This window comes from Nelusetta ayraudi, unplaced genomic scaffold (assembly GCF_046127955.1).
Source record: "Nelusetta ayraudi isolate G7.1 ecotype Tasmania unplaced genomic scaffold, CSIRO-AGI_Nayr_v1 ptg000004l, whole genome shotgun sequence".
NCBI classification, from domain to species: domain Eukaryota; kingdom Metazoa; phylum Chordata; class Actinopteri; order Tetraodontiformes; family Monacanthidae; genus Nelusetta; species Nelusetta ayraudi.
Genome location: NW_027466054.1, coordinates 14,010,306 through 14,031,540, shown reverse-complemented (window position 1 = coordinate 14,031,540; position 21,235 = coordinate 14,010,306). Strand labels below are relative to the sequence as shown.

General features: G+C 46.3%; 4 protein-coding genes across 4 annotated transcripts; all 4 read right to left on the bottom strand.

Annotated features, from left to right (window-relative positions):
* Nucleotides 1–3,423: 3,423 nt before the first annotated feature.
* Nucleotides 3,424–11,827, bottom strand: unc93b1 (unc-93 homolog B1, TLR signaling regulator). Its single transcript, XM_076036645.1, has 13 exons — nucleotides 11,643–11,827; nucleotides 10,443–10,550; nucleotides 10,170–10,311; nucleotides 9,925–10,078; nucleotides 9,687–9,848; nucleotides 8,676–8,805; nucleotides 8,460–8,553; nucleotides 7,529–7,653; nucleotides 7,251–7,433; nucleotides 6,100–6,373; nucleotides 5,885–6,006; nucleotides 5,667–5,789; nucleotides 3,424–4,493 (listed from the first exon to the last, which is right to left on the bottom strand). The coding sequence occupies exons 1-13, from the start codon at nucleotides 11,643–11,645 to the stop codon at nucleotides 4,218–4,220; spliced, it is 1,896 nt and encodes a 631-aa protein (XP_075892760.1). The 5' UTR covers nucleotides 11,646–11,827; the 3' UTR covers nucleotides 3,424–4,217.
* Nucleotides 11,828–12,481: 654 nt separating this feature from the next.
* Nucleotides 12,482–14,477, bottom strand: timm10 (translocase of inner mitochondrial membrane 10 homolog (yeast)). Its single transcript, XM_076036776.1, has 2 exons — nucleotides 14,299–14,477; nucleotides 12,482–13,558 (listed from the first exon to the last, which is right to left on the bottom strand). Exons 1-2 carry the CDS (start codon nucleotides 14,367–14,369, stop codon nucleotides 13,363–13,365), a joined length of 267 nt encoding a protein of 88 aa, XP_075892891.1. The 5' UTR covers nucleotides 14,370–14,477; the 3' UTR covers nucleotides 12,482–13,362.
* Nucleotides 14,478–14,673: 196 nt separating this feature from the next.
* Nucleotides 14,674–16,705, bottom strand: LOC142895544 (uncharacterized). Its single transcript, XM_076036680.1, has 2 exons — nucleotides 15,482–16,705; nucleotides 14,674–15,389 (listed from the first exon to the last, which is right to left on the bottom strand). The coding sequence occupies exons 1-2, from the start codon at nucleotides 16,545–16,547 to the stop codon at nucleotides 15,028–15,030; spliced, it is 1,428 nt and encodes a 475-aa protein (XP_075892795.1). The 5' UTR covers nucleotides 16,548–16,705; the 3' UTR covers nucleotides 14,674–15,027.
* LOC142897804 (uncharacterized) lies at nucleotides 16,651–21,111 on the bottom strand. The gene is made up of 7 exons (XM_076040396.1): nucleotides 21,003–21,111; nucleotides 20,264–20,376; nucleotides 19,199–20,172; nucleotides 18,865–18,954; nucleotides 18,030–18,480; nucleotides 16,727–17,005; nucleotides 16,651–16,667 (listed from the first exon to the last, which is right to left on the bottom strand). Exons 2-7 carry the CDS (start codon nucleotides 20,364–20,366, stop codon nucleotides 16,651–16,653), a joined length of 1,914 nt encoding a protein of 637 aa, XP_075896511.1. The 5' UTR covers nucleotides 20,367–20,376; nucleotides 21,003–21,111.
* Nucleotides 21,112–21,235: the final 124 nt, after the last annotated feature.

Here is a 21,235-nt window from a genome sequence, read left to right as displayed (position 1 = left end):
TCACCAGACTCCGTCATCACCTGCGACCACAAGGCTGATCTGAAGTCTTTTACCAACACGATGACCGTCCACTGTCCAGCGGGCTGTGCCCAGACTAACTATGTCATGTGCGGCACTGACAAGTACCATGCAGATTTAATGTGCTGCAGCCGTCCACGCTGGGGTGATCATGAATGAACTGGGAGGAGACTATTTCTGTGTGGTTGTCGGGGAAACTAACCTGCACTGGCTGAGAGAGGTGCGTGATTTGAGTTAACAACTGTCCATCCAAAGACCGAACCCTGATGGGCTTGTCCAAGGAGTTGAGGTCCAGCCACAGTCTCCCAGCCAGATCCTTGTCGAGCAGATTAGCGTCTGCCCCCGAGTCCACCAGAGCCGGCATCTGAACTCGCTCAGAGGATGAGACAAGTGAAACGGAACGTGTTGGTCTCCCCTTGGGGTAGCTAGAATCAACGGAATGTAGACTCAGAGTCGGGAGGCTACATTTTCCTCGGGAGGGACAAGAGGCGATGAGATGTCCGGGCTGTCCGCAGTAAATACACAGGCGATGAAGGAATCTTCGCTGCCTCTCCTCCGCCGAAAGTCGAGCGCATCCCAGCTGAATCGGCTCCTCAGCGGGTGCCGAGCAGGCGGCAGCGACCGAAGGTGGAAGACGGGACAGTGGCAAGCGTCGAGGAGGCGGACCCGGGGTGTCCCGAGAGCTGACTTACGAGGTGAGACAATTCCATTCTGTGGAGCGATGTTCAGTCCGAATGGCGAGCGCGATTAGCTCGTCCAGGGCGGAGGGAAGATCACGAGCCAACAGATGAGCCTTGATCCCAGGCGAGAGTCCCTGAAGAAAAGCGTTGTAGCGCGCAACAGCGTTCCACCCGCTATCCGCCGCAGTCGAACGGAAGGCGATATAGCATAGTCCGTTACCAACTGGTCGCCTTGCTGTAAACCCAGCAGCTTTGGGGCAGCCTCGCGACCCACCAGTGAGCGACGAAACAGGCTGGCCAACGCACTAAAAAAGTCAGTTGTGGTCTGGCACGCCGCGCTCCTATTCTCCCACTCCGCAGCCGCCCAGGCTGCCGCCCTGCCAGTAAGGAGGGAGACGACGTACGCCACTTTGGACCTCTCGGAGCTCGTGTTACACCCCTCAGATGGTGAGGGTGTGTGGCAGATGAGGTTTCCTGTAAACAGGAATAAAAAAGTTTTAAAGAAACAATGGCAGCAGCTTCGTGACTCCGCTCCTCAGCACTCTGAGGCTCTTTAATCATCATGTTAATAAAATACAGTTGACATTAATTTGTCTTCATTGTAACAATAGCTAAGAATATAATACACAATGTACATATAATATACATCTATCACATCAAACTTATAATCATACCAAACACCTTGCTATGTGCTACGAGTGCTCTGACCGCTCTCTGGCGTCCATTTACAAATAAAACAGTGACCCTGTTTCTCTTCCGTCGTCGTAGTGACATAGGAGCGCAGTAACTGGCGAGGCCAAGCCCTCACAGGTAACGTTAGCGAGCTAGGCTAATTTATATGAAGAGAGCTTCGAGACCACCGAACCAATTTACGCAGTGATACAACAACAACTGATTATCACACATAAACGCCTTTCAGGACGGCAAAATGTACTGGAGTCAAAACGAAAACAAAATGCTATTAGCAAGTTGCTAAATGTCTCAATGCGAGCTTGCTAGTTGACTCGCGTCACACGCTCGGTCACGAACTTTACAGTTTCCGCTAAAAACACATTTATAGTACACAAACGTCGTATTTACAGACAATTATAAAGAGTAAGAAACATAGGTGTATTGAAAACATTGACCTTGGCCACACACTAACCTGTAGACAGGAATAATAAAGTTTCAAAGAAACAATGGCAGCAGCTTCGTGACATTCGTGGCTCCGCTCCTCAGCACTGTGAGCCTACCGTACGCGAGAGCCCCAGACCTCTGAGGAGCGAGCGCTGCCATCTTCAGGTGAAAATCACGAACTGCAAGTCCATTCATGGAGCCAATATCGATGACTCATGTTCATATCACACATGCGTTCAATAATTAAAATGAAACAAAACACTTACTATACAATAAAATTACAATGTGATCACACATACTTTGTGGGCGTCACACTCACACTGTAAGCGGAACTCTCAGAAGTTGGTCTCCTCGCCGGAGAATGGAGTAGGTGCGGCGAGTGGCACGAGAGGTTGAACGGAGCCGCTGGAAGGTAAGGGTTGCACCATGTCACGTACCTGTGTCGACAGTGAGTTCAACTGAGAACCGAATGCCGCGAACAGGTGATCCGTCTGCGAGCGGTACTGTTGAAGCCGCTCCTCGAGTCGCTGTAACTCCAGGGTGGTTGGGATTGTCGGCTAAGTATTCCACCAAATTTTAGTATGAAGTGTTCATGGCAATTGCTTGGTACTATATACTTAAAATCACCTGTTTTTTTGCATTTATATATGTACAACTCTCATACCATTAATTAAAAAAAAAAAATTCCAGCAAAAAAAAAAAAAAAAAAAAACATAAGCAAAATTGTTAAAAATGTCGACCACTGGGGCCATTTGCGAACAAATATGACAAAACCTGTTTGCTGTATCTGTACTTAACTTCACCAAAGAATGTACATGTATTTCATCATATTCAAAAATCCTCCTCCTTTGTCTGCAAGTTCAAGTTGGTGGGCCACTTTGAAAACCTGAACTGTCTCCTGTGGTTACAGATGTGTGAAGCTCCTCCATTAGCTCTGGCCTGAGCTTTACGTCCCACGGTGGATTCGCACTACATGGTGCAAATGACCCAGTTCTGATCTGCTTCACTCTCTGGTAGTGCAAACCAGAATTCTGACAAGAATGACAAAGTGCGGGGGGATAAAAATAAAGGTATTGAATTCAGACTTTGGCAGATAGAAACCGCAGCTCTTATATACGTGTGAATAAAGCGTAGATGAATCAGAAATGTGCTGCAGGTGTCAGATATTCCCTGGCACTGTGAGTCACACCATGCCTGCTGCAGACACTGTCGCTTTAATCAGGGCTCACTTCCTTCTCCTGCGCCTGAAAAAAAAGGTGTTTACTTTCATCCCGCTCTTACTTCCTAAACCCCTATGGCTAGTGTGATTGTACCGAGTGCACTTCATGTTGTCCAACCCCAGGAGCTCCATTCAAGCTCTTCTGTCTTGTCCTGCCTTGTCTTCCATTCAGACTCGCTGCTAATGCGAGCCGAGCTAAAAACAGACTTGCGCGGTGGTTTTGATTGTGAGCCAAGTGTGAGAAGGTGTAGTTGCTGATAGTGGGTATGAGTCACTGTCAAAAAAAATACATATAAAAAAAAATCACTAATTGGGCAATGTTGAGGTGCCTGGTGCCTGGCTAGCCGGCCCACCTCGCGTGTTTGTTTATTGGAAGAAGAAGCAGAAGTCTTGTCTCTGGATGCAATCAGTTTTATTCCAATAAGTGAATGAGAGTTTACAGAGCTCTGGGGCAAACTCTCCTGTCCCTATTCTAACAGAGAATGGCTGCTCTTTGCCTGCCCAGAGGGGTTATAGTTTGCGTTATTTCTGCACAAGAGGAATTCAGGACGACAATTGTCCTTATTTGGTGCTGTTGGTACTGCTCACACTGCTCCACCTTGAGACCCTCTTTCGGCGGGAGTGTTTCTGCAGGCGTACCTGTGTACGATACTGAGAAAGAACATGCTGTGCAATTCTCAGGCCTGCGACCTGAGGGGCTCACATCCTGTATCGGCATGTTTTGACTACATCCTGTTTTCTTGCATAGCGCTCTGCGAGTAACTTGTGATGCATATGAAGACGTTTCGCCTCTTCAAGGTCACAAACCTTGAGGACTCTCCCCAGAAGATTCAACCAGTCTCCACACCTCAAGGGAGCCTAGCAACTCACAAGACAGCAGGGGAGAAGAAGGAGGCCCAGCCTTCACTCTGTTAGCGTAATTAACACCTCATTGATAATCAACACCTTTTGCCGAAAAATTAACTCCTTGCTCATAGAAGGTACCATCAGCCCCACCCCCACCTATACCTCCTGGTGGTTAAATACCTGGGACTCTCCAGCCGTTTTCCGAACTGAAAAGACTTTCGGATGAGAGGAGAAACGTCTTCGAGATTACAAGCACAAGTTAAGATGACCTGGATGACCGAGAACCTTCACAGACACCCAGCCTAATTCTCCTCCCCCTTCCACTGTGGCTCCTGCCTTCAGCTTCCCTCCTCCTCCCCCTCCTTCCCACCAGTGCCGTCCCGTCTACGACGGTGCACCTCCGCCGCCCCCCTGGAGGGCGCCGGTGAGTCAGCCCCCTGATTGTGACGAGGCTCCTGGTCTCCTTCATCTCCAGCCCCAAGCCCCTCCCCGTTCTCCAACTCCCTCTCCTCCCAGTGCTCGACATGCTCCTCTTCATCTTTGTCCTCCTCCTCCTCCTCCTCACTCTCTGACTCATCAGAGTTGTCCTCTTCCAGGTAACGGTAGCCTTTCACCTGCAGACATATAAAACCAAGACATATTTTAGGCCAGTCGAACGGCCTAAAGTAAAGATCTGACTATATAAAGACTTTAGTTGCGCAGACAAATGTATATTTAGCAGGAGACAAAGTGTTTCTGGGCAGGTGAATACACAAGCTGGTGTTGAATATGGGTGGGGGGAAAAAAATCAATATTGCAATATATTGTTGTGACTTCTGTCGCAATAAATAATCGATACACTGACGGCAACTATCGATATTTTATTTCAACACACATTATGGATTTACCCCGTTGTCACCGTCAACTATTAATCTCTCCTGTCCTGTTTGTGGGGGCGCTAATCCCGTGAATGAGAGTCAATCGCCCCACCCCTAGTGTTGAATGCGCTTATTTCATACAGAATGCAGGTTAACTATACTGTATGTAAGATGTGTCTCAAACTTTACAGGTCAGTCTCATTAACCAAACCAAACTATGAATCTTTAGAAGACAGCCTATTTAGCCCAATGTTTACAACCTCCCATCAAAACTGAGTTTTAGTTTCCTGCTAAAACTGACACTTTGTGTGACCGTGGATGTTTTGGAGCACATTCTTTGTAATGAGGAGCCAGCAAGGTGGACTTTTCTCACTCCTGGAGACTCCAGTGACGGGCTGAACCAATCACTGGAAGAGTCAATTTTGCCTTGAGTGGGACCTTTAAACATCAATTTCATACAAAGTCCCCCTTCAGCCAAAACATCAAAACCACTGACAGTGTAGGCTGCATCCAGCACCCTGCATCCACAGGTATTCCACAAAGCACAAACTATATGGCTGGAGGTGCAGGCAGATTCCAATGTCATCAGCCCCAACAGGCTCGTTTAGGTTATTACACCCAGTGGTTTCACACAGGAACACTGTGCTGCAGCCACAACTGATGTCATTTACATCATCTGCCAGCAGTTTTTCTTTTTAATTATCTTTTCATTTGGAAAGGTAAATTTCCATTGCATACATTAGTTACAGACTTAGTCATTCAAGGACATATAGAAAAATTATTACGTAAGGTTCATGAGAATTTGTCAATTTTTTTGCCGTTCTAGCTTTTTCCGGCTCAAAAAAAAACAAATAAAAAAAGAAAGGATTTGGCAATGAAAAAAAATTACGCGGTAGCGACTCGGTGGGGGGGGGCGGGGGGGGGGGTTACCTTGTGGCGTGGCCGTGGGATGCGAGGCAGCCTGAACGGCACTTTCTTGGCCAGTCGGCGCTCCATCAGCCAGTAACAGTAGCAGGCCACCAGCAGAAAGGCCAACAGGATGGAGAGCTTCGCCTGCGGGGAGGGAAGCCAGGTGAGAACATTTTCATTCAAGATTTGCAGTGAAATCTTCCCTGGAGGTTAAACCCTAATGATGCATCGAGTCCTACCCTCATGGGCAGGTGGGACCAGAGGTAGACGATAAAAATAGCGATGGCCTGCCACCAGTGGTAGATGGTGTAGACAAAGTCCAGACGCTCTTTCTCCTCAGCATACAGCATTCCGAGCAGCGCTGACACAAAAGAACAAAAACACAGGAGGAGGCTCATGGCTCATCTCTTCTCAATCCATACAAACCGCTGCCGCCGCCGCCACCATCACTTACTGCTGAGGCCCGTCTTGTTCAGGGCCGTGCCCAGCCCCCACAGGGCGGCGATGACTAGCAGGGGCGCCAGGAACTGGGGATTGTTGGGCTGCAGCGGCAGCGCCAGGAGGACCACCAGCAGGATGGCGTGCAGGACGGCCCCCGCCAGCAGGCAGACCCAGCGCGGGAGGTACAGGAGGCTGAGGGAGAGGGAGGAGCCCAGGGAGCAGGCCAGGCCGTACACAGCGATGAGGAGCCACAGTTTGTCCAGGCCCAGGACGCACACGCCGTATGACTGCGCAAGGAGCAGGGAGGTCACAGTCAAACAAAAAAACAGGTTGGGTTTTTTTTTTCCTTGTTTTTAACTGTGATTAAGCGGCGACCGGTCCGACAACCCCAGAGACCCTGGCTGCAGGATATGAGGTGAAAGAAAATGAATAGACGCGTTAACTTGCTGCTGTGACCCTTTGACCTTGCCAGGAAGCTGCATCGCTCCGATTTCATTCTTACAAAAAAAAAGAGAGTGGCCTCCTTTCAGCTGTGATGAAAGCAGGAGCTAACTGCTACTAGATGTAGAGGAATTACAGGGATTGAGGACGAGCCAATCACTGTTACACAGATTAGCCTGCATGCTGCAATGGCAACGTCTCATTTGAGCTGCATAGACATTAAAGGAAGGGAAAAAAAGAACAGAATCAAGGCACTTTTTTTTTCGCATCAACCGATTACTGGGAGTGTTACAACACTTTGGTTGCATCAGCTTTGCCATCGTGCCGCAGTGGGGTGTTGGGGGGAATTATATCACCAACTGAGAGACAGTCACAAAGGGTTAAGTTCACTTTGTTGATTTATTATATGCCATTATATCGGCTGCGCTGAAGGTTAATTGGTTTTACTGAGGAACAAGACTTTTCTCGGTGGACGTGTTTTTCACTTCCCTTTACTCCTGACTGGCCGGAGCAATAGCACATCACAGCTGCCCAAGGTGAGGTGACACCAAGTTAAAAAAAAATAATCTGACTGGGTAGAAGGTTTGTCCAATTAGCCTTCAAGTTTTGCCTCTTCTGTAAAGACCTTGCACAAGCTTTTTTTTTGCCTTGAAGATACAACAAATGCAAAAGATTGAGGACATTTCAGGATGTGTACACACACGACTGACAGAATTTCCATACCAGGGAGAATCCGGTGACGGCGAACAGCACTTCGAAGCCGCTGTAGATGAAGAACGGGCAGAGCAGCCTCAGCCGGTAGTCCCTCAGGTGTTTGAAAGGCAGCTGGAAGATGTTTCCCCAGCCGATGCTGCGGAGGTCGATCTCCTCCGTCGGCCGGTACGCGGCGCCGCACAGCGCCAGGAACTGTGTGTAAAAGGATTTGACGGAAGCACAACGAGTGACAGATGTCAAAAGGAGGCGCTGAGTATTTGTGTTCAGGGCAACGGGCGCAACCTTACAATGATCATGGCGAAGAAGGCAAAGCCCATGAGGACACTCTCCACTTTGATGAGCAGCATGGAGCGAGGCAGCTTCTTCAGCACGGTGGTGTTGAAGCCTGGGATTATGCCTGTGATGTTTGCCCCTGCAGAACACGGGCCAACCACACGGGTTTCAGACTTGATACGCACTTTAAACAGAGAACGCATTAAAGCAGGAAGCGCGGCCAGAATCTAAAACCTCTGATTTCACAGCAGTGATCGGTGAGGCTGCTGGCGGTCAGAAACTCACGCAATCCCTGTCATCAACACTGGTGTTTAAAGACATATGGAGAGAAGCAATGCACCTCTCCACTGTCAGTGTGCCAGGAAACACTACGTGACCAAATCATCAGCCAACATATGCAGCCACTAGTACTTCTGGTGGTCTCCTGCGACGTCAGTACAAGACCACAAAGAATCAGGAGGGCATGAAGTGCGAAATGTTTTTTTTTTTTTTTTAAGGTCGGGGTGTAAAGAAAATGAAATAAAAAAGGCCACATCAGAAATATAACAATCTGGCATGAAAATGTGATAACGTAACCGTTCAGGCTATCAGCATGCTGTGATAATCGATGCTATTAAAACTGTTTCCTATTTGCTAGTGTGCTGCCGAACAATACTCTGTGAAGTATTGGCATTAGACAGGCAGTTTTTTCACATTAAAAATAAAATATCAATAGAAGTCCTTTTTTTGCATTTCATACAGAATATTTCCTGTTCTGAAGATACTTCACTCCTACAGTATTTTCTTCGTGTTTGACTGCCACTTGACTCACAACATGTGATTTAGTCTCACTAGAATTTGCAACATCCATATAAAAAAAAGAAATCTCTCAACACATTAAGGGTTAGAAGTGTTGTTTCGATATTGACATGTTATCTATTGCTGCCTAGAGTGTTGTGTCTTTACCGCAGGCTTTGACGCCGAACAGAATGTGCTTGTTGGTGTCCAGGTAGTCGTTGAGGACGAACAGCATGGGGCACTCGGCAAGGACTAAGCTGAGCTGAAGAAGAGGAGAGAGGAGAGGCAAAAAAAAACAAAAAAAACACACATTTGTTTGCTTGCTTTTTCTGAACAAAGCAGTAACCTCGCCCAACCAAAAAAAAAACTGCACTGAAGACTTACATTGAAAATGAGGTTGAAGACCGACTGGAAGACGATGATGTACTTGTGGCACGCTCCCTTCGGCAGCTTCTTCTGCTCGTGCACGTGCTCATCCTTGTAGTTGACGTACTCATAGTACTGCTGCGCCATTCTGCATGAGTTTGAGCGAGGCAAGTTACCAGTAACCATCCCGATGCCATGACACTTCACACAAGTTTGGGTACAACCACAGATGATGAAAAAATACAATTTTGCAACTATCATCCTCAAATTTGGAAAAAGTGCAATTTGAAATTTGAACGAGTAAATGCATCGTTAAATAAACATTTTTCACAATTTGCATATACACATCATTAAATGAGTAGATTTAATTTACCAATCAACCAAATATATTCATCCTGAATTTAATAACATTGAAAATAATTACACTTCTTTCTTTGTGTAGCCGAATGGTTCCATAAGCAAGTCAGTGCATTTAATGGGTGGAGATACAGTAGTCTGTAATGACTGGCTAAAGCAATTTAGAGATATCAGTCTTATATAGTTTTTGTTAGTTTTGAACACTTTAGTACAAATAATGCACAAATCATTTATGCAATCATTCAACATACAACATCCAAGTCATAACAGCGATAAATGTAGCTAAATTATAAAGGATTTGTGGCAGAATCAAGAGCTGCAAGTGCGGGCTCACGAAGAGGAATCAGAATAGTCATTACGACCTGAAAAAAAGGCTCCGTGTGAGATTTATTTAAAACAAAGGCTTCTAAAATGTGTCTTAAAAACGCCATAATATGTGTATGCATTTGTTTTACTTAACACCGTTTCCCCCAAATAGTTATCTGCACCACCTTTCAAACAGCTTCACTGAAATGTTGGGGTTGTTGGGTTCAATGTGAATGCCCCTATATCAAGTCACTTCACTACTACACAGTTCCTCACTCAGCCGAGCTGGCTAACCTTCGGTGCAGCCCACATAAAGGCGAGTGACGTCAACACAGTGAACTTAACCCTTTTGTGCCTGTTTCTTACCTGGTGATATAATTCCCCAGAGAGGCCCATAGGGGCACAATGGTCACGCCGATAGCAACGGCTGATGGAACCAAGGTGTAGTAACGCTCCCAGTAATTGGTCGACACAAAAAGTGCATAGATTCCGGAAGCAAGGAACATCATCCACTTAGTGCCGAGGAACCTGCAAGAGCAATAAATGAAAGAGTCTCTAACAGCATTCGATGTGTGTGCGTTTGTGAGTGTTTGTGTGTGTCTACCTGATAAGTACAGGAGTGTACAACAAACTGATGACCGGCGTGACATTGATGCCCATCAAGATCTTGCGGTCGATGTCCTCCAGTCCGAGGTTGCTGTACTTCACCTCTCGGTATGTCATGTCGTAGTGGAGGATCAGTTGCATCTGCAGCAGTCCTGCAGTAGCGCAGACGGTCACACACACACACACACACACATGAACATGTGCGTGCGCCCCAACCATCATTTTCACTCCCATCAGACTCACCCATGTAGACGCTGTACACAATCATGGCTCCAAAACTGGCTGCAAGAACATTCTTAATCACTCCCAGCCTCTTCCTGCGGTAATATTTCCTCTCCTCCTCCTCTTCATTGTACTCTGTGCTTGGCCCCAAAAACTCCTCCATCTGCAGTGGTAAACCACGCAACTGTTTAGTGGATTCGTTTTTGGCATTTTGTATACTTTAATGTTCGTTTCAAAGTTGGTTTCAATTCAAAGGTTGAGAGAGTTTAAGTTTTTCGTCGCCGTGCCGCTCACCTGGTCCTCCATCTCATCTTCATTTCCCACATCCCGGAGTTCATTCACACCACCTGCAGGAGGGGCTGCAAAACGATCTGTGTCCTCCACCAAAGCTTCTGCCTCCATCTAGTGACCGAATGGAGCAGCACATGTGGTTAGTAGTTTCCGTCACACGCATCATTAGTTCACTAGATTTCTACATTTTGACTGGGATGATAACGTACCATCTTAAGCAAAGACAATAACAAATTAAAGAGTACAATGAATAACTTTTAGGTGCAACTTCAAGGCTCCTAAACAATACACTTTACTCTCGTTAAGAGTGTCAGATCGGTAAAGGTCTCAAATTAAATCTGTTTTCACATTTTTTTTTTTATTTATTTTTTTTTTAAATCTCTTTTAGTGACATCACCAAAATTGTGACAACACAGCCAGCCATGTGTTCATTCCGACCTCTAACACCCCCACACGGCTGACTTGCTGCAGTCATTTTCCCAAACGTGAAAGGTCCAACTAAGCATCAGTTCTAGCTGGAAGGTATAAGAGCTCCTATTTCCAATGGAGGCTGTAAACACAAGGCTAAAAGGGCACATTGTGCAAGGCAGCTCCAGTCCAGAAAACAATCTGTGGTATGTATCGTGTTTATCTTACGTTTTGTCAGTTTAACGCACAACTGGATTTATAGACACTAAAAGCTAAGGCTGATCAAATTCAACGGACCACTGAGTAAAATGGCACGTAATAAAACAGCAACTGTTTCAGTAAAGTTGACAAAACCACGTCCACATTCACACAGTGTTCCTGAGCGGCTTGCATTACAGTGCGTGTCACTGGTCCGAAAAAGAGGATATGGTGCCAAATGTGTTCTCTAAATTGTTCTCAGTGAAGTTCCAGGGGACGACAGCGTTGCTGCTTGTACACTGCCCCTACACACTCTGTGACTGCGCAACAACAGCGTAAACATGCGTAAAAACTACCGCGTAAACACCGAGGCTTGACCGCAGTGAGCCTTGCCTCGTTCTACTCTACGCTCTACGTGACATCGTGTCGTTCATTTCATTAAGCAGCCGCTTAAAGGTGAATTAGCAGTCGGTCAGCGGTCAACGACAGCACGAGCGGCACCGGTGACAGCTGCGGAGAGCGGGAGGCGGTGGGGTGACGACGACGCGCTCCACCTTCACGTCTCGAGTCGACACCTAGCCAGAAGAATTTACTCACCATGTGTACGCGCCGCCGCTCCTCGCAGAATGGCTCTGGCTCCACCTGGGAGACTAGCACAGTCGCACAGCGGCGGCTCTCAGTTCTCCTTTCCGACGAACACGGCGACAGGTATAAATAAAAAGTTTCGCGAGGGAAACGAAACTCAGTTGCATGCGCTTCCTCCCCTCAGCCTCACTTTTTTTTTTTTTTTTTATAATTTTTGTCTTAAAGAGACACGCGCCTATTTCAGAACAGCTGGATTAAAAGGATGCTGCGTCACTGAATGTTGCGGAAGCGATGACCGTAGGGCAACCTTTACCACTCAAAGAGCCTTTTGGATCCTTTTGACATTAAAATGCAATAACACTGCATATAAAATGTGGGTTTATCTGGCTTTACGCTATGTATAAACGAACTATAATGTGTTGAATTTATAAAAAGTTATAAGTCTATTTGAGTCCTTCATGTATTTATGAAGAAAAAAAAACTTCACTGAACTCACCAACAATGCCATTCTCTTCTGTGTGCCGTCACCCTTATACTCGCACGTGCTATCAGCTGTCAACCTGAATAAAATATATATGAATACATGCAAAGTAATTGGCAATTAAAATATTTATCATTCCCGGTTAAAGTGGTTTCTGTTACTGAACCTCAGCGCACTGCGTCTGGCCATCAAGGCTCTAGGACTGCTCTGATAGTTTAGCATGAAAAAGAGCGATAAATGCAAAATCTCGAATTGTCTGAAAATAGAAAAAGTGGGAGGGGGGAGTCCCAGAGAAGCTCGAAACGCACTGGGATGGCCTTTCTATGACAGTTTAGCATGAAAAAGAGTGACTTACAAAATCACACTGGTGTTAAGATAAAGAGACAATATTTTATTAGATTAACTTAATCACATAACACAGTGCAGCTCTCCAGTATGCACATTAAAAAGCTGCGTCACAGACACGGTGTTAACACAGGTGACAAATGAACTGTAAAAAAAAAAAAAAAAACATTCAACAAACAAAAGATACATGGTCCACTTAGTACACAGAGGCATGTTATCACATGAGCCAAGTCCAGTCCTATAATTCACAAATCCATGTAAACAGAACAGACTCGCTGGTTGTCCGAGTTCTTACAAAAAGTCATTACGCGGAACTATACTGCATCTTGGAGCGTTGAAACCTGATGTTGATGGCCCAGGTTTACTTTTATTCGCCTAAGAACAGCTAACAAGGTGATCAGAACACAGACAAAATCATATCTTGGTGTTTGTTTAGACCTGTTCCAAGTACTTGAAAGTTCGAAGCCTACAGGTTCAACTTAGCATTTAAGATTTCTGTAGTTGCAGAACTGTTCTTTTACTTTAAACCAGATGAAAACAATCAAGCAGCATGATTTGAAATTCTTATCATAAACTCAAATGTGTCGTCTTTTTCCCATCATGCTCCAGGTGGCCTCCTGAGGACCAGGCTCAGTTAAGTGTTAAATGTTGGAAGTAGATAGGACGGAGGTAGTCTCCCGTCCGTTCGCCAGGTGCTGCGGCGGTCCATCCCATTCCGGTAATGCAGCAGAAGAGGCAGTTTCTCTCAGCTGTCCTTCTGCAGCATTTACAATTTTCTCAGTTCCCCAGCAAAACCCACCCACGCATTAAACAAGGGTCTCGTAACTTAGAGAGACCACAGCTTTCAACCCCATTCCCCAATATTTTCCCTACAGTGCTTCACGTGGCTCCTCTTCATTGAAGTCCCTATCCGCTCCCCACAGCCGCCTTCCTCATCATTTCCTCATCCTGGACTGAGAGTTCTGTCAGCTTGCGTCCCAGCTTCTCGTGAAGATCCAGGTATTTGGCTACACAGCGGTCCAGACATACCGATTCACCCTTTGTCAATTCTGCCTCTTTGTAATGTGGCGGCACACACTTCCTGTGGCAGGCGTTGGTCATCCTGGGGAATGAAAGGAGCCAGAAGTTGAATTAAATTTATCGGAGATGCTTTCATGTCTAAGCTCTTTTTAATATTTATATTGAGCATCATGGAGAGGATTTATTCATGTAATGGATTATGGTACTGAGTGTGCCATAGTTCCATGCCTACCAAACATTAAAATACTTGACAAAACATAAAGGACTAAGAGACCGATGTATATGTAACTGGCATACAAAAACATGACACTTTCATTTGATGGAGAAAGCCCTAATTGAGGTTTATGCCTTGCAGTCGATCGTGATTAGATAGACAGACAGACAGACATGCATACATTCAGGTCAATGTTATCAACGCCAGTAGCTCCCGAAAAATAAAACGGTACGATAATAATAATAATAATAATAATAATAATAATAATAATAATAATAATGCAAAAACACATTTGCGGTGTTGAAAGGTCCATCGGTAGCCTTCGGTAGCTACGACCGGTTGTCATTCAAACATAATTACGTTCCGAAGCATGGCTAACAAGAGGTTATTGCAGCTCGGCTAGCATATTCGAGTTGGATACTCCAAAAATATAGATAAAACGCTTAGGTTTGTTAGCGACACTTGCATTGTTCACGTCTACAGAGAACTTTAACATGATCAGTAAATTAAAACCATGCCCGTTTTTTTTTTTTTTTTACCTACGACAGGGTTAGCATGAGGGCTTATGGCTAGCATTAGCGCAATTCTGCACAGTGCCGTTTTCTTACCGGTTGTACATATCGGCCATCATCTCCACTTCCAGCTCCGCCGCCAGTTGCTGCGCCTTCATAGGATCCATGTCTTGCCTTTTGTACTGACCAGTCCACGGCCTCCACTAGGAAATATAAGCCGGCTGGACACTCCGTTCTGCGGGCAGAAGACCAGACACCCGCGGCTGCTACTGTCGTAACCTTCAAATCTCACACGCCACACGTGTGTACAACTTCCGCTCACAGCGCTATTGTCAATAAAGTTAAATTCAAACTGAAGCCAGGGAGAAACTGCGCCCTCTATAGAACATTATTTTAAACAGTTTTAAAACGTTTACCCTATAGTGACATACAGGGAATGCAAACCCAAACAATTTTTTTCTTTTATACATACATAAAGTTTTTTTCTTTTCTTCAGGCTGGTCTGACAAATCACATTAAAATAAGCTTAATCAAAAATAAAAGTGTTTATGTAAAGAATAAGAAATTTCACATTGTTTGTATAAATGCTATAAAATAATATACTTTTAAAGTAAAGATACAGCCTGTTATTGTTGCATGAGCAAAGCTCAAAATGTTTTTCAGGCATTCATGAAATTAAACAAACAAAATAAAAGAGAAAAAAACCTCTCCCATATAGTGCTGCACAAAAAAGAACTGAGAACCAACATGAAACCAAAAGAACAGCCATGCTCATCAGAGCAACAAAGTCGTCACACCATAACGTGAACCATGAGCACACAGAAGTCACTCTGCCTCGTCTCCAGTCACATCAATCTCACTCAAGTCCTCCTCCTCCTCCTCCTCTTCGTCCTCTTCCTCCACCTCCAGGGTGTCCATGCTGTCCAGTATATTCTCGCACACTCTAGGCTGAGGTACTGGGGAGCAAAGCAGAACTTCAACCTCCTCTTCCTCGTCCTCCACCTCCTCCTCCCCCTCTACATCTACCTGGTCATGCTGACAGGGACTGTTGACTGGAACCTGATGTGGCAGAGGTGAACTCTGAATGCTGTTGTGGCTCTTGGGGTTCGGGTTACAGTCAGAAGGTGACTTGTCTCCTTGTGGTAGTGCGTTGTTCTGTGTTGTCGAATCAAACCGTAATCTTTGAGCTACAAAAGAAAGCAAGACAGTTATTTTTTGCTGTTGCTAAAATATGCTAAAAAAAAGTGCATATAGTTAAATGCATGTACAAGAACTTTACCTTCTCCCAGGTTCTGTAGTAGCTCCTTCGTCTCAGCAGGGAACTGACCCACCTCCTCTCCTAATACATCACACTGGAGCTCATCACATGGCAGGCTGACCTCCTCACCAGTAAAGCTGCACGAGTTGCCCTCGTGGCCTTCTGTGTTTACAAGCCGATTGAAATTTTCATCTACTGCAGGTGTGAGGACGTCCTGCTTCTCAGCAGCACCTTTTCCCCCGCTTAACTTGCACACATGCTGTGAGCTCTCATCATGTCTTTCAGGTTCATTCGTGCCCTCGTCCATGTTCCTATTTACCCTCGCTGTGACTGTTGAGTTTGAACGCTGTGCGAACTTGCGTTTCATCTTGTGTGTCCTTTTGGGGGAGCTGTGTTTAGTTGTGAGGGCAACATCACGATTGTCACCCGCTTCAGCTTTTCCAGCCCTTCTGGTCCTCTTTTGCGGAACAGCCTCCGCCTCCCTTTTATTCCTCCTGCGTTTTCTCTTTGTCTTTTTTCCTCCTTCCTCTCCCGGTGTTGTGCTGTGGTCACCCTGATGCTCCCTCGACGCAGGGTGGCAAACACTTGCACCGGCGACAATCTGCTCTGGAGGGCATTTTTTTGAGAACGGCCTCCCACGTTTCCGCTTAAAAGGCGCAACTTCTCCATTGTCGACAGTGTCACTCACGCAGACCGCGGGCTTTGACACCAAGGCCTCTTTCACGTTGGTCTGACACGAAGCCTCTTGAATCTTCTTCAAAAAGCCTCTCGTCCTGATCTTAGACGAGTCTGTGCAGACATTCTGAGTCCCTTTACACTTCCCCGAAGAGCTGACGGCCATTTCTCTTTCCTTGGCCAACACATTATTGCTCGACAAACTCACGGAGCAAGGGCTCAGGTGAATTTGAGTCTGCACTCCATCCCTCACTTCTACAACATAAGCATCTTCAGGACGACGGATGCGCTTCTTCTTGCACGCCAGCTGCGCTCCAACAGCGCCACCTCTTGGCTCATCCTCTGACATCCTTTGGTGATCGTCCTCCACCCTGGCTTTAGTATCTCGCTCACTCTTTACATTTGTGTGCATTTGCGCCGACGTCCACTGGTGAATTTCAGGGTTTTCTGTCGCCAGCGGTTGTCCAAGCAGACAAAGGTTGGAATGGAGTCTGTAGCAGCCAGGTCTCCCACCTTTAAAGAGAAGCTGGGGCTGCGCCGCCGAGGCAAATGTCCTCAAGGGTGAGAGGCACTGCGGGAGGTCCAAGTCACCCATAGCAGATAGAGAGACAGAAGGCGACGACTGCTCCCTGCTTCCAGGGAGAAGGATGTCCTCTCTGTCCTGCGTGGACGACTCCCGGCAGACGGACTCAGCAGGTGTGACGGGTCTCGACGTGGGTGAACCGGCAGAGGAACAACTCAGACTTTCCGCTGTCGGCGTGCCCGTGGGGCCGGCAGCCTCGCGTCGACCCACGAACGAATCAGGTGGGTGGCACTGGGGAGCATCATGTTGCAGAGATGAAGGGCTGAAACAGTTGGACTGTGTCTGGTCTGGAGAAATAAAATCACTTCCATCAGTTTTAAATTCATTGACAATAAATGTAAGCTGGGCACAGATTGCGGTCTTTCATTCTTAAGCCACAGGACTAATTTCAGCAAAGACACACAGGGGGGCAGCAAGTACAGACAGGCCCTTCCTGACCTTACGTGGGACGGTTGAAGGATTTCCAGGCATGTCAGATATTTTGGCCGGCCGACGCAGATGTCCCACCGTCCAAGCGGAGCAACAAGTCGACCACCCCCCGCCACCATTGCCCTCTTTTGTAAACAAGGTGGCTAACTGTGCACCACAGTGACAAAGCGCCATTAATTTAACAGGAGCAGCCAGCTTCCCTCCGATTGGCTGTGCAAAATGGACTTGTTCATTATACAAGCTGCGTTTCCATTACAATTTCACACAAAATAAAAGCGATATTTCTAAAATTTCAACAAATTACAATTGCCATCTGCAAGTGTTTCCATTGAATGGTGTGAAGCGCATAAGACGTAATTCTCATAAAATCTCGTCCTACTAGATTTACGAAAATTACGTTAACCATCGTTAGTTTACGATTGTTTGCCGTCAAGAATGATTGTTATATTTTTCTCTTTTCACTTGAGGTGAACTGGTCACGTGACCCGTGGCGCAAATGTGAAAAAGTGTTGCAATATACTTCGATAAATATGTCTGAAAAACCACTTCATGAGAGCGTAAAAACCTCTTAGCGATATTTGAGAGGTTTTTCGAAATGTAGGCGTTTCCATTACCAGTTTTTTATTGCGATATTTAGCTTTTGCGCAATTCTAGGGGTAACGAAAACGCAGCTACAGAATTGGAAAGAAGCTTTCAGACACAATTAAAATCATAATCTCATATATGTATATGTATTATGTACATGTTTTTTAAAGCAACACTGTGTTCATTCAGCATGAGTTGGTAGTAAACAGAAATACACTGACGAATACATTTCATTGTGTTATTTAAAGCTTTGCTTGGGATGTAACCAACACTGAAGACAGAAGCTTGCTTGAGTACCTGTATCAGTTGAGCACAGACTGACTTGGGTGCGGTTATCCTGGTGGTAAACACGCCCTCTGTCGCCAGCAGCAGCGTGAGTGTCGCGCTGGGTCTGCCGCACCTCTGACACCAGGGCGGGGCAGACGGCCTGCGCTCTGTCCTGACTTGGCTGAGGCTGCTGTGGGTTCCTGCTGCTCCTCTCCACACCGGGCAGGATGTTCAGGCCCATCATGATGTCCTCCAGCAGAATCTCAATCTGCTCATCAGACTCCTCCGAGCACGGCCTGTTGCGCTGGTTCAGGACGTGGCCATGGCCGAGCTGACGACCGGTGGCGGCGCTGGGCGGCGGCGGCAGCAGCGGAGGAGGTTCAGAGGCGTTGGCAGCAGCGGGCTGGACGGTGGGCGTCTCGGGATTGGATGCAGGGCTTGACTGGAGAGACGACGACTCGGAGTTGGAGTGCAAAGTTGTCTGTGAAGATGGAAAAACTGAAATTTAGACAGCCAGGCACCACTTAGAATCTGTAAGTGTGAGTGAATGGCTTTATTAAAAAAAAAAAAAAAAAAAAAAAAAAAGGTTTCTCATCAAAGAAGTTGCTTTTTATAAGAGGTTTGAAGAAAAAAAAATCTAACTAGAAAACAAACAAAACACACGTTCAGGTTAGTTCCTCTTTGACACTGACCGCATAGCTTGACATATTGCAGTAATGTTACAGTGCTGAAGTGCCACATGAATGGAGGTGAGCTCTACGATTTTCTAATTTATTGTCAGATAGTTTTCATTGTCACTCTCTTCACAAAAGAGTCACACAAAGTCAATCATTCTATTTAATAAACAGGTGTAGCAGTGACATACCTGCTTCAAAGAGGACAGAACTGACAATGTCTCAGCGTTTTCCATGTTTGCAACCTCCCACACTTCCCCCTGAGTCCTGACCAGTTTCACCTGCAGGGGGAAGCAAAATCAACCACAATGACCACAGACAGGCAGATACTGTCTTTTTGTTCTAATTTTTGAAATTAGCTTTGTTTACAAATCTAAGAGGGTATTTTTTTGTCTGTAATTTTACAATAACTATTTGGTGTCAAAGTGCAACTTGCTGTCATTGCAGTCGGTCTTCAAATCCAAAGTTGAGATAAAAGTCTTGAGCAGTTCCAAAGGAGAAACAAGTGTTTGTGAAGTTCTTTACCTTTATAGAAATCTGTGTGCTCTCGACCACCTGCGCCATCTGTTTCATCAGGTCCAAGTTCTTCCTCCCTGCAAGTGCACTCCTCTCCTCCGTGCTCTTCGCCCTTTCCTCCCCTGGTAACTCAGCTCTTTTTGCAGAGCACGGCTGCTCTGCACTTCTCCTGCTCTCCTCAGCCGCATGTCGAACTGCGTCCTGATCCTCTGACCCCGACTCCAACGTGTCTCTGAGGGCAGGGGACTGAAGTTCATTGCTGCCCCCCTGAGGTACCAAGCCGTTTGAGTGTCTGTCAAAAGAAGTGGTGGCCACGTTAACGGACCACGGTGCCGTGGGGTCGGTTATGCTGTCGAACGAACGGTTTAATTCAGATTCATCGTCGCTTGCCGACTCGCTGAAGATGATGGGGATTCGCGGTGAGCGAACAGTGTTGAAATCGTTGTCAATGTTGAGGTTCTGGGGCGTCGGCGGGGCACAGAAATCCACATTTTGAGCTGGCGTGTATTCAGAAGGGCCTTCTTCCTGGTCCAGAGTGCTCACCATCATTTCAACAGCACCCGCTGATGCACAGCCTGTCGCTCTAACTGGACTACCCGACAACACCCTTCTTTCGACCATCTCTGCCTGAACCTGGGCATCCTGAACACCTGCTCTGCCTTCACAGCGGTCCCTGCAACTCCGACGGTTCACCCTCTGATGGCATCTCTCCTCCACTCCCGCTTGTTGTTGCCCCTCGACGAGGTCCGTGATCCCAAACTTGATGGCTGCCGCCAGCAGGTCATTCTGCTCGCCGCCCACATTCACCTCGACCTCCCCGGAGTAGAAAAGAGCAACAAGCTTCAGCAGGGTCTGGGCTTTCACTGTGTGGAGCTTGAGGTGACGCTTCTGGCCAAACGGAGGGGGAGGGGAGGCCAACAGTGTCTCAGACAGGTAGGGGGAGAGAGCAGCAAGGATGCAACTGTGTGTCGGGATTGAAATACCTTTAGCAGGGAGGTTTATCGTTAATAAAACATTTGACGTGTCCTTAATTTACTTTCATTTCAATGTTTTGACTAAGTCAAAGGATCTCACCATCGGTTTGCAACAATGTGTCACAGAATTGAGAGTTGTTTTGTTGCCTCTGTAGCTTTTCCAGGAGCTGCAGCTCATAACCAGGCCACAAGTACCTCTGCATGTTCAAGGCACTAGGAAGGAGAGGACAGGACAGGGCGGCGATTCAAAACAATATTCTGATTCTGATGTTTTTAATATTAACTCCTTTCTTCTGTCATTCCTCGACTGCAAGCATTCTTAGAGCCTTTTCATTTAAATAACTTTCTTCAGATCACTGAAAAGGAGCAGTCTGCATGCATACGTGTTTGATCTTACTTTCTAAGTTTTGTGCTCATCCACGTGCCTGCGTATGGGAATTACACTTGTCATTCGAAGTGTCTGAATTTAATGATACTCGTGGTAGCTGTGTTAGCTAGCTCGTTTTGTTTCGCGTTTCATATCTTACTTATTTTGGCATCGGAAAATGACAACGACGTCATGCGTAATCACAGAAAACACCTGTCTTCCATGCGAAATCCAGTCGTCCTAGGTAAAGCTAGCTTTAGGCCACCGGCGTTATCGCTACTAAGTTCTTTAGCAGAAAATGACCAAACCTCGGCAGGCGACGTCATTTATAGCTTTTAACAACAAGAAGAAGGGAGAGGGGGGGGGGGGTTGTTCCAGCTCATAGTACTTTTCGGACTGTCGTTCAGTCAAGTTCACAAAGTCTCCCGAGACAGCCTCACACTAAAGCTATAACCTTAAATATGATACTCACCAGTTAGTTTGCTTTTTTCGACATCGATGTCCAATTTACTTTTTCTATATTTTAATCAACATGGAGGGAAAACAAAAACAAATAAACATTGTTGCCTTATTAACGTGGCAATCATGACACCTTTCCTCCGCATTCAATCTCGAATGGGCGCATTCACCCATAGCGACACCTAGTTGCCGCCATCTCGAAACGGCTCCGCTTGAATCAAAAGTTACCCTCCTCTCAATTACTGT

Coding starts and splice junctions, on each gene's coding strand:
- unc93b1 (XM_076036645.1), bottom strand. Junction 8,554..8,675: donor TCTTCAACCTCATTTTCAAT/GTAAGTCTTCAG, acceptor CCTCTTCTTCAG/CTCAGCTTAGTCCTTGCCGA. Junction 6,007..6,099: donor GAACAAGACGGGCCTCAGCA/GTAAGTGATGGT, acceptor CTTTTGTGTCAG/CGCTGCTCGGAATGCTGTAT.
- timm10 (XM_076036776.1), bottom strand. CDS start 14,369: ATGGATCCTATGAAGGCGCAGCAACTGGCGGCGGAGCTGGAAGTGGAG. Junction 13,559..14,298: donor ATGGCCGATATGTACAACCG/GTAAGAAAACGG, acceptor TTCATTCCCCAG/GATGACCAACGCCTGCCACA.
- LOC142895544 (XM_076036680.1), bottom strand. CDS start 16,547: ATGCACACAAATGTAAAGAGTGAGCGAGATACTAAAGCCAGGGTGGAG. Junction 15,390..15,481: donor ACTACAGAACCTGGGAGAAG/GTAAAGTTCTTG, acceptor TTTCTTTTGTAG/CTCAAAGATTACGGTTTGAT.
- LOC142897804 (XM_076040396.1), bottom strand. CDS start 20,366: ATGCAGAGGTACTTGTGGCCTGGTTATGAGCTGCAGCTCCTGGAAAAG. Junction 20,173..20,263: donor CACATTGTTGCAAACCGATG/GTGAGATCCTTT, acceptor TCCCTGCTAAAG/GTATTTCAATCCCGACACAC. Junction 18,481..18,864: donor TTCTGTCCTCTTTGAAGCAG/GTATGTCACTGC, acceptor CCATCTTCACAG/ACAACTTTGCACTCCAACTC.